The sequence below is a fragment of the Botrytis sinoallii genome (genome assembly GCF_014898435.1).
Source record: "Botrytis sinoallii strain Bc 23 chromosome Unknown BSIN_019, whole genome shotgun sequence".
In the NCBI taxonomy this organism is placed as follows: Eukaryota; Fungi; Ascomycota; class Leotiomycetes; order Helotiales; family Sclerotiniaceae; genus Botrytis; species Botrytis sinoallii.
In genome coordinates this window covers 841,694-858,516 of record NW_024066046.1, presented here as the reverse complement: position 1 = coordinate 858,516, position 16,823 = coordinate 841,694, and the positions used below count along the sequence as shown (strand labels likewise).

Sequence of the window (16,823 nt, the reverse complement as noted above, 5' to 3'; positions counted from 1 at the left end):
CGTAGCTGTCGTGACGATGTTAGGTCTTTTGGACAATTGAAGTTGCCTTTGCTGCCAATGGCTGGGAATTTCCCCCTCCAAATGTTACCCCTCCGTCCCCTCCCTCAGAATTAGACATACAGATCTAATGGTCTACCTAAGAATTTGGAGGTCATTGTTGGAACTACCAGACATCACTCATTGCTCTTTTATTTATTGACAGCTTTCATTGATCAATCAAGTTTTTCTCAATCCGAACTTTTCATAACAATACATTTCGCCAACGTCTAATCACAACCTTAATCGTAATACGTGTACGGCATCAGATGAAGGGATGATCGCTCGAGGGGAGAAGGCCGGCATTGGGCTGCACCCCAGTTCCCGGTGAAGTACCAAAGCACTGCAAAGGTAACGGGTAAAGCGAGAGCGCCTAAAGAAACATCATTCATTCATTTGACTCCACTCGAAAACAACACATTATTTGCTCTTGCTTCCCTCACCTCCTTTCAACCACTTAGTATTCAGTTCAACGTTTAACTACGCATGAATCAACAGTCATCCGTGCTATACAACCATGTTTTATATATTCCAAGTGTTCAAATTGATATATATGCGGACTGGGGACATGGTAAAGAGGTAAGATTAATAGTAAGGCAGCTCTCTAATATTATTATTTCTTGAACGTCAATCGTCTCAAGTGTTCATCTTTAAGTTTATTTCGTTCGTTTTACTATTTGTTTAATTTTTCCAATGCCAGTTAATCTTCAACCTTCTGCTGGTACTTCTGGTAGTCTCAGGAAAGAAAAATCACGAGGAGAGGGTACACGAAGAATGCCGACTAATTCGCGACCTCCCCTATCGCATCGGATACGGGCATCGTTTGAAGGAAAGAAATCTCAGGATTCTACCAGTTCCAAGCATGCGAGCTTCTCCGGGGGTAGTCCAACAGATCCGGAACTCCTCCGACGGATAATCGATGAAGCTATCTCTGGAGATGATTTCCAGGCTGCACTTGCTTCACACATAGCCAAATTGCTCAAGCCCGAAATTAAAACGGCTTTAGATACAATCGAGCCAGTTGTTAATGCAGTTCTACAACATGAGCTACTCCTGAAGAGGACCAACAATAGTGTGGATCATGTTTTATTAAAGTTGGAGTCAATGGCAGATGAAGAAGGAGCAACAACTCCAAGCCAAGCAAGACTTAGTATCCACGGCGCCCTGACTTCACACCCGGTAGCAGACGAGGGACCACTGCCCATACCAGATAATTCGGCCCCTGGGACTGGTACACCTGTTTTCAACCTCCAACCAGGAATCAAGACCCCTCTTCAACCGAGGCCTCACATACACTGCCGGAAAACTAACCGAAATATCGAACTCGTTGGACTTGAATAATCATAAACTAGGGAAGGTGGTAGAAGGAATAGCGGAGATAAATAATTTATTGTCATCGAACGAACGCTTGGATAGTTTGAAAGAAAGCTCAGACAAGAATGATACCAAGACTTCGGTGATCCAAACGCAAATAGATCAATTGCAGGAAAATGTCAGGGTAGTCATCACTCGAATTGGTCCGGATCTAGGAGTAAAGGTAAAGGCGATCAATGATTATCTGACTGGAGAAACGCCCATTTTAGAGACGAGGGCTGTGGCTTCCAATGGTAGTGGGGGTGATGTTGAGCTTCTTCAAACTATTTCTTCTAAATTAGAAGCCTTGAAGGATAGTTTGGAAACAGGAACTTCGTCACATAATGATAACTTGGGACTATTGAAGGAACAAATCAATGCTCTACAGTCAACACTCGACGCCCAGAAAGAGATATTGGGAGAGATCAAGGAAGCTGATAACAGTACTGAAATATTGGCTGGTATACATAAATCAAATGAGTCACATGAGGCACATGCCACAGTTTTGGGAGAGCTCAAAGAGAGAAATACACAACCTGTGGATCTATCAACCCAACCGACTCCAACATCAGCAGACGCGGAAACACTTCAAACGATCTTGATGGAAGTACAGAAATCCAATGAGGCACATGGGAAGCATACGGCTGCGCTCGAGAGCATGAAGGAATCGGACACAAGTGCAGCCATATTGGCGGAAGTTCAAAAGTCGAACGACTCGCATGTTCTTCATGCAGCTGCTCTAGAAAGCCTCAAAAGTATCACGCCGCCACCAGAACAATCCACCGCAATCGATCTAGCACCCTTTGAGACAAAGATGGACAGCTTAATAGAAGCAAGCACAGCAATCCTCACGGAAGTTCAAAAATCGAATGAATCACATGTTTCACACGCAGCTGCATTAGAAAGCATCAAGGCCCTGCCAACTCCACCTCCTGAATCTCCAACCGCAAGTGCAATTGTTGATTTGGGAGGATTGGAGAAGGATATAGGAACTGTTATCGAAAAGTTGGATATGCACGCTGCTGTTCTGGAAGAAATCAAGACGAATGGTGTTTCTGGATCCGGAGGAATTGACGCCAGTGCTTTTGATAGCCATTTAAATTCCATTACTACTTCCTTGGAAGCACATACAGTGGCATTGGATGAGATTAAATCGAGAGATTTAGCACCTCCTGATTTCAGTCCAATTATCTCGATGCTTGAAGCTCACACTGCAACCTTGGAGGATATTAAATCGAGAGCTGCAGGAGGGGATCCAGATTTCAGTCCAATAACTGCTTTGTTAGAAGCTCACAGTGCAACCTTGGAGGACATCAAATCGAGAGATCTAACACCTGCTGATAATGCTCCAATTATCTCAATGCTTGAAACCCATACAGCAACGCTGGAAGATATCAAATCAAAAGACGCAGGAGGAAGTCCAGATTTCAGTCGAATAACTACCTTGCTCGAAGCTCATACGGCAACTTTGGATGAGATCAAGGCTAGGGACACTACAAACAGCATTGATCTCAGTCCAATAACTGCCTTGTTAGAAGCTCATACTACAACCTTGGATGAGATCAAATCAAGAGATCCAGCACCTACTGATTTCAGCCCAATAACTACCTTATTAGAAGCTCATACTATCAGTTTGGATGAAATCAAATCGAAAGATTTACCATCTACTGATTTCAGCCCAATAAAGACCTTGTTAGAAGCTCATACTATAGCCTTGGAGGATATCAAGGCTAAGGACACTACAAACAGCGTTGATTTAAGTCCAATCACTTCGACTCTGGATGCCCATCGTGCAGTTTTAGATGAGATTGTATCAAAGGATGTACAGTCTAGTGGCGCACCCGCAGCAATCAATATGGATGCCTTTGACACACATTTCGGTTCAATCACCGGTATATTAGCAGCACACACAGCCGCATTGGATGAGATCAAGTCCAAAGATGGTGCTTCCAATGCTTCTACACCCGCAGAAAATACCATCGAAATCCTTGACAAACATTTTGGTTCTATCACTACCATGTTGGAATCACACACTGCAGCATTGGAAGAAATCAAGGCGAAGGATTTCACACCGACTACGGGACAAACGGAGCTGAATACAGCAGCATTTGACGACAAATTTAGCTCTCTGACACGCATGCTAGATTTACACACAGAAGCTTTGGATGAAATCAAATCAAAGAACAACGATTCCGCTCCGCCTTCGACATCAAGAGATAATGTTGCCCTCGATTCATTTGAACCACATGTTACGGCGATTAAGAGTGCACTTGATGCTCACATGGGTGTGCTGCAAGAGATAAAGTCTGAGACCCTTGCCAAAAATGATATGGATGCAATGGTAGTAGACAATTTGCTGGAACCACACATCATAGCTATCAAGAGTACATTGAGTGCACATACAGAAATTCTGGATGAGCTCAAATCAAATATTCTTACTAATGCCACAAATTCCTCCGAAATTGCCAACGATTCTTTACCTAAGATACTGACTACCCTTAATCGCCACACCAATCTACTCACAGAAATCAAGAACGCGGATGTTAGTGATGAGATCTTGACAGCATTGCATGAGTTACAGGAAGGTAATTCTGCAGCTTTCAATACTCTCAAGGAATCGGATGTCAGTGATGAGATACTTACTGCGTTACATACTTGTAATGATTCACAAGAAAAGTTGGATAGATCATTGCTTGAACTCCAGACAGCAGTGAATATTTCTATTTCATCTGAGCAAAACAGGAACAAATCAATTGATCCTGTTGAAGCAGTCCAAGCACCGATCGCTACTGTTGACTTGAGCGGATTGGAGACCCAGATTAACGCAGTTATTGCGACGCTTGAAAGCCAAAATGTGGTCTTGGGAGAGATCAAAGACACGACTAATGCTGGAATGGAAGCACATGGATTGCAAAACACGACCCTGAGTGAGATCAAAGATGCAGCTAGTGCCTCAAATGATTCTCACGCGACCCATGCGGCACTTCTTGGAGAAATCAGGGATGCAGCCAATGCTTCGAATGAATCCCATGGCACCCATACTTCTACATTAGGAGTTATTAGAGATGCAGCAGCCTCCTTGAGTAACGCACACGCCACGCAAATTGCTACTTTGGTCGAACTCAAGCATGCAATAAGCGCCTCTAATGAATCTCATAATACTCACACCAGTACACTAGCAGAGATACGAGATGCAGCCGCCAACTCAAATGACGCAATTCTTACGCACACAGCTACTCTCAGTGAACTCAAAGAAGCAATCAATGCATCGAATGACTCTCACACTTCTCACGCTGCTGCTCTGGAAGATTTGAAATCCATACATTCAACACAGTCGTCGCCAGATGCTACCTCTGAATCAACATCACCACCGGTGCTTGATGCAAATGCACTAGATACCCAACTCACAACCATTATCACAATCCTTGAATCCCAAAATTCCACTTTAGGGGAAATGAAAGATGCTTATGCCTCTCACACGATCACTTTGAGTGAAATCAAGGACGCAACGACAGCATCGAATGAGTCACATACTTCCCTTGCAACAGTCTTGAGCGAAATTAAAGATGTCCATTCCTCACATACAACAGCCTTGACAGAAATCAAGAACGGAACAACTGCATCTAATGATTCGCACAATTCACACACGACAATTTTGAATGAAATCAAGGAAGTAATAACGGCATCTAACGAGTCGCATACTTCGCACACAACAGTCTTGAGCGAAATTAAGGAAACAATTGCTCCTATCCATGGTATTACTGAAGTCATAAATACACATACAGGTCTGTTGGAAGGTCTGAAAGAAGACGCCGGATCACAGCATAATGAAGTAAAAATTGATATTGACGGATTGAGGAAACTTGTAGATGAAAGTTCCACCAAACAGGAGGAAAGTCTTTTAAAACATGGGGATTTGATTAGGGAACATGGAGACTTGGTTAAAGAAAATCACGATGGATTGAAGGGAACGATTGCGGGACTTACTTTGGGCGGGATTGCTGGGGCGGGCGTTATGAAAGTTATTGATGAAGTGGAAGACAAGGATGGTGAGGTAAGTGATGTAGTTGAACGGGATGTAGAAGTGCTGGAAGCTCCGGTAAGTCATCCACGTTCCTGATGTCTCAGGAGAGATAAAATGCTGATAAGATCACATAGGCCGAAGAACTTGAGGTTATTGAAGAAGAATCACCGGTAATAGAACCAGAAGCACCTGTAAGTCATGGTGCTAATAGTGATTGAGGATATTGTGAGATGCTAAAACAAAACTCAGGTGGAGGAGGATGCAGCTTCAGAGTCTGAAGGACAAAACCTGGAACCTCCAGTAAGTCTTAGCTTTTTGGAAAGCCAGATTGTATAGTTTACTGACGATTTAAAAGGTCGAAGAACAAGTTGTGCCGGGATCGGAAGCACAATTGAAGCCCGAATTCCCTGTGAGTCCATCATCAATCCTACATCCCTGTTGATGAGTATGTCGAATTAGAGTATTTCACTAACAAAAACTTCAGACGGACAACGAAAGGACCGCCAGTGAGGAAACTTTAGTAGAGCCAGAGCTAGAACCAGAAGCTATTGTGACAGATACTGAGAAGACGGTAAGTTCTAATCAACGACCGTGTGTTTTATAGAAGCTCATCTGATATTTTTTGTAGGTCGACCTCAACGAAAATCCAGACCATACACCAGTAGACCAGGAACCAGAGCCAGAGCCAGAAGCTGTAAGATACTATAAATCTAATCTTCAAGCCCATCTCGTGAGATGAAAGCTTTGTCGTAAGGCAAGCAGCTAATCACCTGTGATTCAGGTTGAGAAAGAAGTTCCAAACGAGGAACCGACACCCATCGAAGCGGAGGCTCCAACACAGGAAGCTGTTTTTGAAGAGCCGAACCCAACAGAAGAGGAACCGGAACCAGCTGTAAGACTCATATATTGCGGGGCGGGGGCGTGAACTAACAATACCTATAGACTATGGAAATGACGGAAGATACAGCAGCTGTTGAATCCCAACAGACTGGCAAAGATCTCTCTGGCGAAGAGACAATCCCTCAAGAGGAATCTGAGCCTGTAGTAACCTCTGAGGATTCTGTAAATTTCCCTATTACAAACATAATTGCCTATGTGACTAACCAATTTCTCTAGTCTGAACCCAATCCAGAAGTTGAAATTTCAGCAAGTAACGATAATCAGGAGCCCGAAACTCTTGCGAAGGAAGCAGAAATTGATGGTGTCACACCAAATTCAATTGAACAATCGGGTTTGGCCCAGGATACGTAAGTTACATCAGGATAACTTTAGCATTGCATAGTACTAAGAAACCTAAAGTCCCGAAGACGAAGCGCCTCAAGTAAACGATACAGCAGAAGAACCAATGTAAGTCAAAACAATTCTTGAAATTTCATAAAACATAATTGAGGGGAATTGACCTGAAGATTCGTCGATGTAGACCTGAAGAGAGCGATGTCACAGAACTATTCAAGGACGAATTGGCTCCCGAAAGACAACTTGCCGTTGAGAAGATACCTGGTGAGGAAGAGACTGTTGCGGTGGAAGGGTAAGTTTCTTTTCGTCTGATTTGGGCCATTGGTGATTGAGTGACGATCGGAAGATTTCTTTTCCAGGTCTAAAGTGGGAAATCAGAGGAGTTAGGCTAACACAACATCATCATAGGTCTGAGGAGGAAGCATTTGCTGAGAGTGAGAGTGCTGAAGTACAGCAAAATGAAGATCTAGGCGATGACGATTCGAAGTAAGTTGATTGTTTGAGAATAAATTGGGAGCTAGATACAAGATTCTAACGCACAATTAAGATCCACTGAAGAGATAGCGCCTGTTGCTGTGGAGGAAGAGCAGTAAGTTGATAACTTTGGACTGATCAATTTGATACAAAATCATTGTGTCCATACTAATATAATGATAGACCAACGAAAGAAATAGTTGCAGACAATGCAGTTGAGGATGTGAGCCCTAGCGAGGAAGTTTTAGAGGCTGTGGAAGATAAGTAAGACATCTTTGATATTCTTCTATGATGGCTTAAGCTGATAATCGAAAGACCTGTCGAAAAACCTGTTTTGCAGGAGTCAGATGAAAATTTGACTGCAGACTTGCAACAGACACCTCCGGCGGAAGAAGAAAAAAAGCTCCCCGAAGTTAAGGAATCTAGTGAGCCAAGTTTAGAGGAAATTCCCACCGAAACTCCTATACCAGAAGTCTTGATTGATACACCTCCGGCGCACTCGGAGGATGCTTCTTCTCTGGAAGCAAACAAACCTGTTCCGGAGTCTGAGCAGGCCAATGTACCTGGTTCCGCTGATCCTCCCGTCGAAATCGAAGAAAACCCCGTTCTTACAGATCACGATGTTGAGGCAGTTACTCAAGTACCCGAAGCAAGTCATGAAGCACCCGCGGATAGCTTGGAAATATCTACAGAGTCTGAAGTCATTGAGCCGTCCAAAGAAGAGCAAAATGTTGATGAGGAAGGGGAGATAGAAAAATTGGCTGAAGAACATCCGGTCGACAGTAATGAAGTCAATTTGGAAAAGGACGATTTGGAACCTAAGGATGAGAATCTTCCCACCGAAGACGCGGAAAGTGCTGTTGACACGTCGAAAGAGGATAAGTCTTCAGAGTCAGCCGCGGAGATCGAGACACCCCTTCTAGATTCAAACGATATGAATGAGGTTCCTGCCGAGATTGATGCAAAGGATTTGGAAACGGAGGTTGCGGAGCCTAAAAATGAAGAGACACCGGACCAGGCGGAGGAAAATATTGAGTCCGCTCATGATCAAAGCAATCCCGACACTCCTATCGAAACCGAGGTACCCGTTTCGGGTATGAACGACCAAGATGAAGAGCCTGCCAAGACTGAGTTGAAAGACTTGGAAGTGGAAGATGGGGAACCTCATAGCGAGGAAGTACCCGAACAAGCTGCCGAGAACCTTTCACAAACCGTGCAGGAAGAAAACGTTTCCGAGCCGGTTGTCGAAAAAGAGAAGTCTGTTCCTGATTCAAACTCCCATGATCAACATCTCGTTGAAACCGAACAAGAATCAGTGGAAATTCCTGCTACCGAAAATGCCACTGAAGATATCTCTAGCGAGCTCACAGAAGCCATTGAACCTCCACACGAGGAAGGAATCCCACAATTAGCTGTTGAGACTGAAGAAAACGCTCCCGAGTTGAAAACTCAAGATGAACCTCCAATTGACAGCGAAGAAATCCCCGAGGAACATGAAAACTTGGAAGATCTAACTCCATCTGTCGATAATAGAGAAAAGACTCTCGAAACAGACAGCCAGGAATCCAGCAGTGAGCATGCATCTCTCGAGGCTGAAGAGATACCCATCGAAGTCTCTCATGAACAAAGTCCAGATTCAACTACTGAAACCGAGATACCAGCAATTGAGTCAAGTGATCAAACGCAAATCCCATTCGAGAGTGAAGAGAAGTCCGTGGAACCTCCTGTTAGTGAACCGGAAGCTGCAGGTATGGATAGTGAAGAGCCGCAAGCGGGTGATGAAGCTCAGATCCCGGAAATATCGCCGCAAGAAACTGTTCAAGAGCCGGTGGTTGAGGATCAAAGCCCCGTTGTGCCAGAATCGAGTGGGGAAGCTCAGGAGTTTACCAGCCACCATGAACCTCTTGAACCAGCTGAACATCATACTGTTGAGGTGCCTATGGAAGAATCAGTCATTGAGAACCAAGTTCAATTCCCCGCTGAAGAGGAAAGTGTCGACAAAGCTCCATTAGAAAGCAGTCCTGAGCCAGAAGTCGTGAACGAGAATATCTCTGATGGCTTAGGATCAAGCGAAGAAGGCCAGATCGTAGCCAACGATAGCGACAAATCTCTGCCGACTGAGAGGGAAATTCTCGACATTCCCCTGGGAGAATCAATCGTTGAAAGCGAACTAACATCCGAAAATATAAGTCATGAAAATTTCGAAACTATCAGAGATGCAGAAAAACCAACAGAAATCGACGAACAGATTGCCGAGACACCCAGCCAAGATTCAGTTCTTGAAAGCCAGCCAAAATCAGAGTCGGTTGTCTATGAAGATCCTGAAGATATCAAAGCCCGTGAGGAGATTGCTGCCTTGAACGCGGAGATGGATAGAATTTTAGCTGAGGCTGAGAAGGAGGAAAGAAAAAATGCTCCTGTAGAGACGGCAAAAATTCACGAGGATCAGACCAAGGAATTAGATGTTGAACAAGATGCTGAAGAATCAACTCAGGTCGCGGAAGCACAAACACCAGTCCAAGACCAGGAAACTTCTAGAGATCGAATTGAGGATGAACAAGCCCAGGCTGATGTAACTGAGCCGGAGGTAGAGCAAAAGGTTCCTGTGACTGATGAGGACCTTTCAAGCGACACTAGCCCGGAAGGAAATCTAGAAAGACATGTCGTATCATCTAACGATCTCGAAGAAGATGCTATTCCTGCAGAATCTGGGAGTCATGAGGTCGAGTCTACCAATATCTTAACCGCAGACGAGTTGCAACACCTCGACGAAATTACCCTAGCCACCCACGAGGATGTTGTCGAAAGTCAGAGCCAGATTGCGGAGGATGAAAACGTACCAGAAAACCATCCAGTAATTCCTTCCGAGGATGAAAAAACAGATCTTGAAATTCCGTCAATAGCCGAGCAGCCTGAGAATGAAATCAAGAGCAACGAAATTGCGCCTGACCAAGCTGCAGCTTCACCTGGAGAAAAGGAACAGGTGTTAGACATAGAATCAACACCTTCTGAAGCTCACGTAGAACCCGAGATGGAAAGCTTCGAGAAAACACGGTTGAGTGAGCATGTTGCACCATCGTCGGACAATGAGAAAGATGAATCTTTGCCTATTCAACTTGAATCAGAATCAGTCCTTGGAGAACTCACAACAGAGGAGCCAAAATGGAAAGGAGAGATGAACCCTGAGCAGTATTTCGGGGAGTCTGAACAGGAAACCCCAAGAGACGTAATGACACTCGAAGATTACCCTTCCGAAGAAAGTTTGCCCTCTAAGTTGAATTTCATTAACGAAAGTACCCAAGATGTGGAAAGTGGAGGTGATGAAATAGAGAATGAAAGCCCCTCAGTGGAGCATTTCGAGATTGTTGGATCAGAGCCATTCTCAGAAGAAACCCCAAGAGACATCGATTCCAAAGTTGACGAGAATGCTCACTCCGTGGATCGTGAAGTCGACCAAGAAAATGTTGAAGATTACAACGAATTAGGGGCTGATCTTATGGTCCCTGAAAGTCCTAAATCTGAAACAACCGATGATAACGAATGGGATGAGCCATATGATACTCCCGATGACAGATTACAAGGATTAAAACCTTCAGCAGAATTTTTATCAACTACGTCGAATTACGGAGAAGCTCCAGCCATCGAGGAAAACCAACATGATGGCGAGTCAAACCAGGATGAAATCGCTTCCGAGATTCCTCTCCCGAGCCCATCATTCCAGAAAAAGCAAGCTATCCTAGAGGAGGACTATCCTGCTGTCCAAAACTTTCCAGAGCAACATGAAAGTTACCAATCTTTCGATGATTTTTTCCCAATCGAGAATGAAGCTGTTCGAAACAGCTCCCATGTTTCAAATGAAGATACGCTAGAATTCGCGGAAGACTCTAGAGAAGCTCCAGTCATGTCTGATAACCAACACATATCGGGGAATAAATTTGTCACCGGATTCGAGGATGACTTACAACCTGAAAATACCGAATCCATCTATTCCCAGGAAAATGAGCCAGCGATCACTGCAGAACGTCACAGGCTAGAGAGAGATGATTTTTTCGACCCGAGAGCCACTGCCAGTCAATACGCGGCTACCGAGCAACTAGAGCCAGAACAAGAGTCAGAAACTAGCCCTGTCATTACCGGAACTGACTCAAATCACGAGGCCCAGTTCAGTCAGCCTGAAATTTCAGCGGAGCAAAGATACACAGGCTACGGCTACGACTATGACTATGAAGAGCCTGCTCTAAATACACAGACTTACTCGGACTCGGAAGATGATATGGAGTCATTTCAACCGGGACCAGCAGCTTCAGGCTATGAATCAAGAGGCTCTTACCCCTTCCAAGGAACCAGCTTTAGTAGATCTATACCACAACCAAGATATTCAAGCCATGAAGAAGTTGCTCACGATACACGTACTTCCATCAACGAGCAAGATGACAACCAACATTTGAGATCAATGCCTACATACTCTAGCCTAAGCTACTCTCAAGAATACCTTTCGGAGTCCTATCCAACTCAAGAAGTCCACTACAACGAGCCTGAGCCCCAACAAGATCAGCCGATAACGCCCACATATCAATCGTCATATCAAGATACCATTCCAGCAACTCCATCAACAGCTTTAACCACAAAAATCTCAACCGAAACATTTCCTACATATGACGAATCACGACCTGTTTCCCAAGGTATGAATTTCGGGTTGCCAATCAGAGGAGCAGAACGTGTTGAAACGATTCGCGAAACTCCTGAGACCACATATCCTTCATATAATGAGTCGATGCGATCTCCCGCACCGTCACGACTGCCAATCGCGAGCCAAAGATCGTCAGATAGTATGCGTAGAAGCTACAGCCCTGAATTGAGAAAACAGAGTAGCTATTCTAGATATGGACATGATGAGCCTGGACTAGGAAAATCTATGGGTTCTTCACAGGGATTCAATTTTGGTCATTCCCCGACTAAAATTCCGGGTTCTATTGGGAGGTCGAGCAGAGTTCCAGATGTTGGAAATGAGTATGGTCATTCAACGAATAGATATGGTGAGCCAGTGCGCTCTTTGGGGGCTTCGCAAGGATCTAGATTCGGTCTACAGGGTACGTATCCAGCTAGAGAGTCTCATGAGGAAGTTCCAGAATACGGAAACCAAAAGAGAAGTAGTAATGTGAAGGATCTTTTGAGTCGATTTGAAGGTGGCGAATCCTCATCCTCAGCTCCTTCTCAACAAGAACGTTTCAATATCCCGACATATCAAGAGCATTTCAGTACTTCTCTTCCTCGACCCGCTGAGAATAGATCGATCGGAAAACAGCCTCAATACGAACAAGAAAGTCACTTTGAGGCTGTAACACCATTTGATCATAATCGATTTGATTTCATGAGTGAGGAAAGTAGTCCGGTTCAAACACCTCTTGAAGAAAGAGAATTACAGCTAGAGAGCGGAGAAAGCAGCGAGGTACAAACGCCATTGGAGGGAGAATTTAGACTGGACGAGGGGACAGGTGGAAATGTAAATGCAGGAGTACCGAAGAAGAGGAGGAGTAAGAGGGGTAAGAAGAAGGGCAATTGAGGGACAGGTGGAGGTCAGGCTTGAGTTGGAGAGAAAATGAGACTAGAAAGTGCGAGATGCGGTTGGAATGAAAATGTGATTGAACGAGCGATGGGCAATGAACGATGATTGGCACTTGATGTTAATAACAAGGTGGATGAATGTCGGGAATTGGATGATTTTTTAATGATTTTTGTTGGGTTTTGGCTTTTGTAAATAGGGAGTTTGGAGTTGTGTCGGAGTTTCTGCTTGTTATCCGTAGCGATGCTGTCTAATAGTCAGTTTTATATTTTCAAAGAAGGACTTCAACAACGAGCATTTGTTAATATCTCCCGGAATGTGAAGAGAAATTTTGTGAGATCCAGAGAAGTTCTTTACATTGCAATTTCCTTTCATCATGCAGTGACTTGGCTTCGAGTGCAAACCGAATATCATCAGAACTACACGGAAATCTCGTTTCTTGATTGATTTGAATTTGAGAGGAATCTGTCTTTGAAATTATTGGAGATGAAGATCTATATTGTTTTGAATCAAGTATACTTGGGTACTGGCTATGAATAATGAGATAAATCCTTGAAATATCTTACATAGTAGTAATATGTGAAGTTCATAGATCGAAAGCTTAGATAGCTCCTTCCTGATATCTATTTTAGATTTAGACATTTAGCAACGATAAGCTGGAGCTGTTGAGAAGTGCATCTATAGTAATCGTGGGGATCGGAGAATTTTGAGATATACCGTTTGAAATATTTAAGAGGGGTGGCTGAGTTCACTAAGTCAGTACTTGGTACTTCAAAACTGTGGTCGAAGAGAGCATGCGATGAGTTTTATCATTCTTCAAAGTGAATGAAAGAACATACATAGCAAACTTTCATGATCTTCAAATGGGAGCCATACACCTGGATTATGACATGCAGGAAATAAGAGATAAGTATCTTTAGTTCATGAATCAAACCTAATATTGATCATATCTGACTGAATATCACTAGATGGGTGTTTGTGATTGTTTGTTTGTATCAATATCTCTCATTGTGTATATTTCATCAATATCAGCGACAAATTGTAGATAGCACATTCACCTAGCAGCCATTCATCAATGAAGGATATTAAAAACATAATAGTGAATTATTAATTTGCCATGTAATAGCCGAGATACAATAAGTTAAAAAACCATCCTAATTAACCAGCTTGTTGAACACATTCCTTAACTAGACCTTAAAGAAACAAGAAGCAGTAATCAGCCGATAATTATCAGCTGAATACTTCATAAATTCTTACCTGAATATTAACCACTACATAATTTCGTCCCATTGTTGTAATCAATCATCAATCTAATGACAAAAACTAAAGGATACCTCTTCTAGCAGCGAAAACAAATGCTCCAATAATAGCAGCAGTTGGGCCGGCAACGAAGCAGGTCATGACAATTACGAAGATCTAGAAGACACATAGAATTAGCAATGAATAAAGAGATGGCAGTAAAGCGGTAAATGGCAAGAACTTACGATGAGGTAGGGGCGCTCAACTCTGCGACGGCTAGCACTCTCCAAGTCTCCCTCCTCGCTGGCGATAGGTGCATCGACGTGGTCATCAAGACGTTGGTCGAGGGTTGCTGATGGATTGGGGCCAGTATACTCAATAACTGTTGCAGCTGGAGCAGGACCAAGGTTGATGACGGGCGAAGCAGGGAAGAGGTTCGAGGGAGCGGTACACTCGTGATCATGGTTGATGAGTGCAGAGCAATTGCTGATAACGCTCTCTGAACGACCACGAGAAGTTGATCCAGTCTCATCGTGTACGATCCACTCGTCCGAAACGTTGAGGTAACCGTTTAGGACATTCGAGACCCATTGGCGATCTGAAGCAGTGCTACTACCAAAAGTGGGTGCGCGCGTGAGTCTTGCAGAAGTGCCCTCGCAGCGAAAAGCAGCAAGATCACCTTCCGATCCCCAGCTTCTCAGGCTTGGCTCTCGAGGAATAGGACGAACCAAGTGGCCAAAGACCGGGTGCCAGCTTTCCTTAGCAGGATGATCTTCCATGGAGCCGTCTCCGCATTTTTGAGATTGAGGAACAGCTTTGAGGTATGTTGCATCGGGTAGACGAAAGTTGAGAATTCCACGCCAAACTTCGGTCTCGGCAGTGTCGTGCGCAAGATTGTAGTAAGCAAGATCGGACACACGTAGTTGAGTTTGCTGGGCAATGCCCTTGAAAGCATGGAATTGTGTGATAAGAGTTGCGCACCGAGCTTCCATCTCCAATGGGTTAAGGAAGGTTTGAATGCAGAATGTCGGGTCATCTTGGAGCTTTTGAACTTCGAGATATCCTGCAGGAAGAACTGCACTGTAGTGAGCCGACTTCAACTATAATTAACATCAGGAGTTAGTATAGATTTCTGGGACAAGGGAAAAATAGTTGAATTCTGGATTGGATTCTCGGATTCACTTACAAAATCCTCCCATTCAGCAACAGCACCAGGATTCTTGTAATCATCATGGATTTGAGTCAACTTTTGCTCCTCCTTGTTTGGAATCGTTGTCTCTTCTTCCTCCATGGTTACTTTGACTTTGTCCATGTTAATTGCTATCGATCTATCTTATTGATCAATGGATGGAAAAAGTTGTTATTGTTCGAAGTTGTTTTGTTGAGAAGAAGAAGCTGAGTCAAGATCGTTATGGAAAGAGGATCGCTTCGGAACGGAATAATTATTGTTGACGCGACAGCTTCACCTTCGGATAGACCAGTATCTTCCTGGTCTATCTTCGGATAGGAAGGGTGAAGATTGCAAAGAAAAAGTAGAAGGAATTCGAAAGGAAATGCCTCTTGGATCGAGATTGTGTAGTCTTACAATATAATTCTTGAACGAACCCATTGATAAGTGTCAATTTTCAATTCATGGCATAGCCAGAACTTACATGATACAATCTTCTGTCCATGTTTGATTCAAGAAAGGATGTATATAATGGAAGATACTGAAGAATCTGAAGAAGATGTCTTATGAGGACCAGATGCCGATAATAAAGAGTTGTAGAAGAAAGAATAGCAAGGAACTGGAGAAAATATCTTTTATAGATAGAATTCATCTGGTTAACATGATCTTGAATGTTGTGGTATTCACTGACAATGTCCACCTCCAGAACATAAGTGGAACAGCCTTTGAGCATTCCCCGCCATTGTCAGCTTTTTAAAATCTACAATATATATATATATATATATATTGATAGATAGCCGATTGTGTTGATGAAGATAAATATAAGTGAGAGAAAATAGGTATTACTACATAGAGTAAGTTACTCAATGTATTCCTTTTTCGTGTTTCTGAGTCACCAGATTTGATATCAAACAGAATCACTGCCACAAGCACAATAATAAAAATCAGAATTGCTCACAACTTTCTTTTGCAAGTCCTTGATAGTGAGAGTGATGTGGAAGAGAAACTTGTTAACTCTGCCTCCTAGCTAAATAGGTTGTTGTCTCACAGATGGACAAGAAGACTCCTCCCTAGTGTACCCCGATGGAAAATGAAAGAACACATCAACCAACTATGACCTTGTGTATTGGTGATTGGCATATTCTTGATATCATGGACACCTGATAACCATAAAGCTTGTCAGATTCCAAAGAAACTACCCACGACTTTCTCCAAATGAGTAGCTCCGCATCATAAGTGCATAGCTCAAACAAGATAACTTTTATCCCAAACGCCTTTTTATGCATCACTTCCTGCAAGTTGTCTGCGTTTCAATCCATCCTCCTCCCTTTCCTTCCCAACCCCAAATCTCCCATTCTTACAAAGCCTACAAGTGAAAATATAGCAAGTTGCGTCTTTCCCATATAGAGAAAAAACATGCTGTACCAATCACTGCGCAAATGAGTAGCATCACTGCAGACTATAGATGATCTAATTAGAATACGAATTTGTGCCATGTCTCCAGAATGACTTGCACCACTGAGGTCCGAGTCTTCAATGAACGATGGATAAATTGTAGAATTCATCGTGCGATTAAGGGTAAGCACTGTGCTTAATGTGAATGCGATCGCGAGACGAAGATGAATGTGATGTTTTGTGAAGGATTGTGGTGGCTGTGTACTTGGAACAATTCCGCCGAAACGAAGTGCTGTGTTTGAATTTTTGTTATTGTATGGAATATCGTGAGTATA

The 16,823-nt window shown here is 43.4% G+C and overlaps 2 protein-coding genes across 2 annotated transcripts; one reads left to right on the top strand and one right to left on the bottom strand.

Moving 5' to 3' along the window:
- Positions 1–729: 729 nt before the first annotated feature.
- EAF02_009413 (uncharacterized protein) lies at positions 730–12,686 on the top strand (the record flags this gene model as incomplete). The annotated part of the gene is given in 15 exon segments (XM_038905461.1): positions 730–1,275; positions 1,295–5,488; positions 5,548–5,604; positions 5,769–5,822; positions 5,898–5,984; positions 6,042–6,107; positions 6,195–6,305; positions 6,356–6,475; positions 6,530–6,660; positions 6,713–6,760; positions 6,834–6,941; positions 7,058–7,135; positions 7,197–7,238; positions 7,307–7,387; positions 7,439–12,686. The coding sequence occupies 15 exon segments, from the start codon at positions 730–732 to the stop codon at positions 12,684–12,686; spliced, it is 10,971 nt and encodes a 3,656-aa protein (XP_038754914.1).
- A 1,323-nt stretch (positions 12,687–14,009) lies between these two features.
- On the bottom strand, positions 14,010–15,237 carry EAF02_009412 (uncharacterized protein; the record flags this gene model as incomplete). The annotated part of the gene is made up of 3 exons (XM_038905460.1): positions 14,010–14,102; positions 14,171–15,025; positions 15,112–15,237. 3 exons carry the CDS (start codon positions 15,235–15,237, stop codon positions 14,010–14,012), a joined length of 1,074 nt encoding a protein of 357 aa, XP_038754913.1.
- Positions 15,238–16,823: the final 1,586 nt, after the last annotated feature.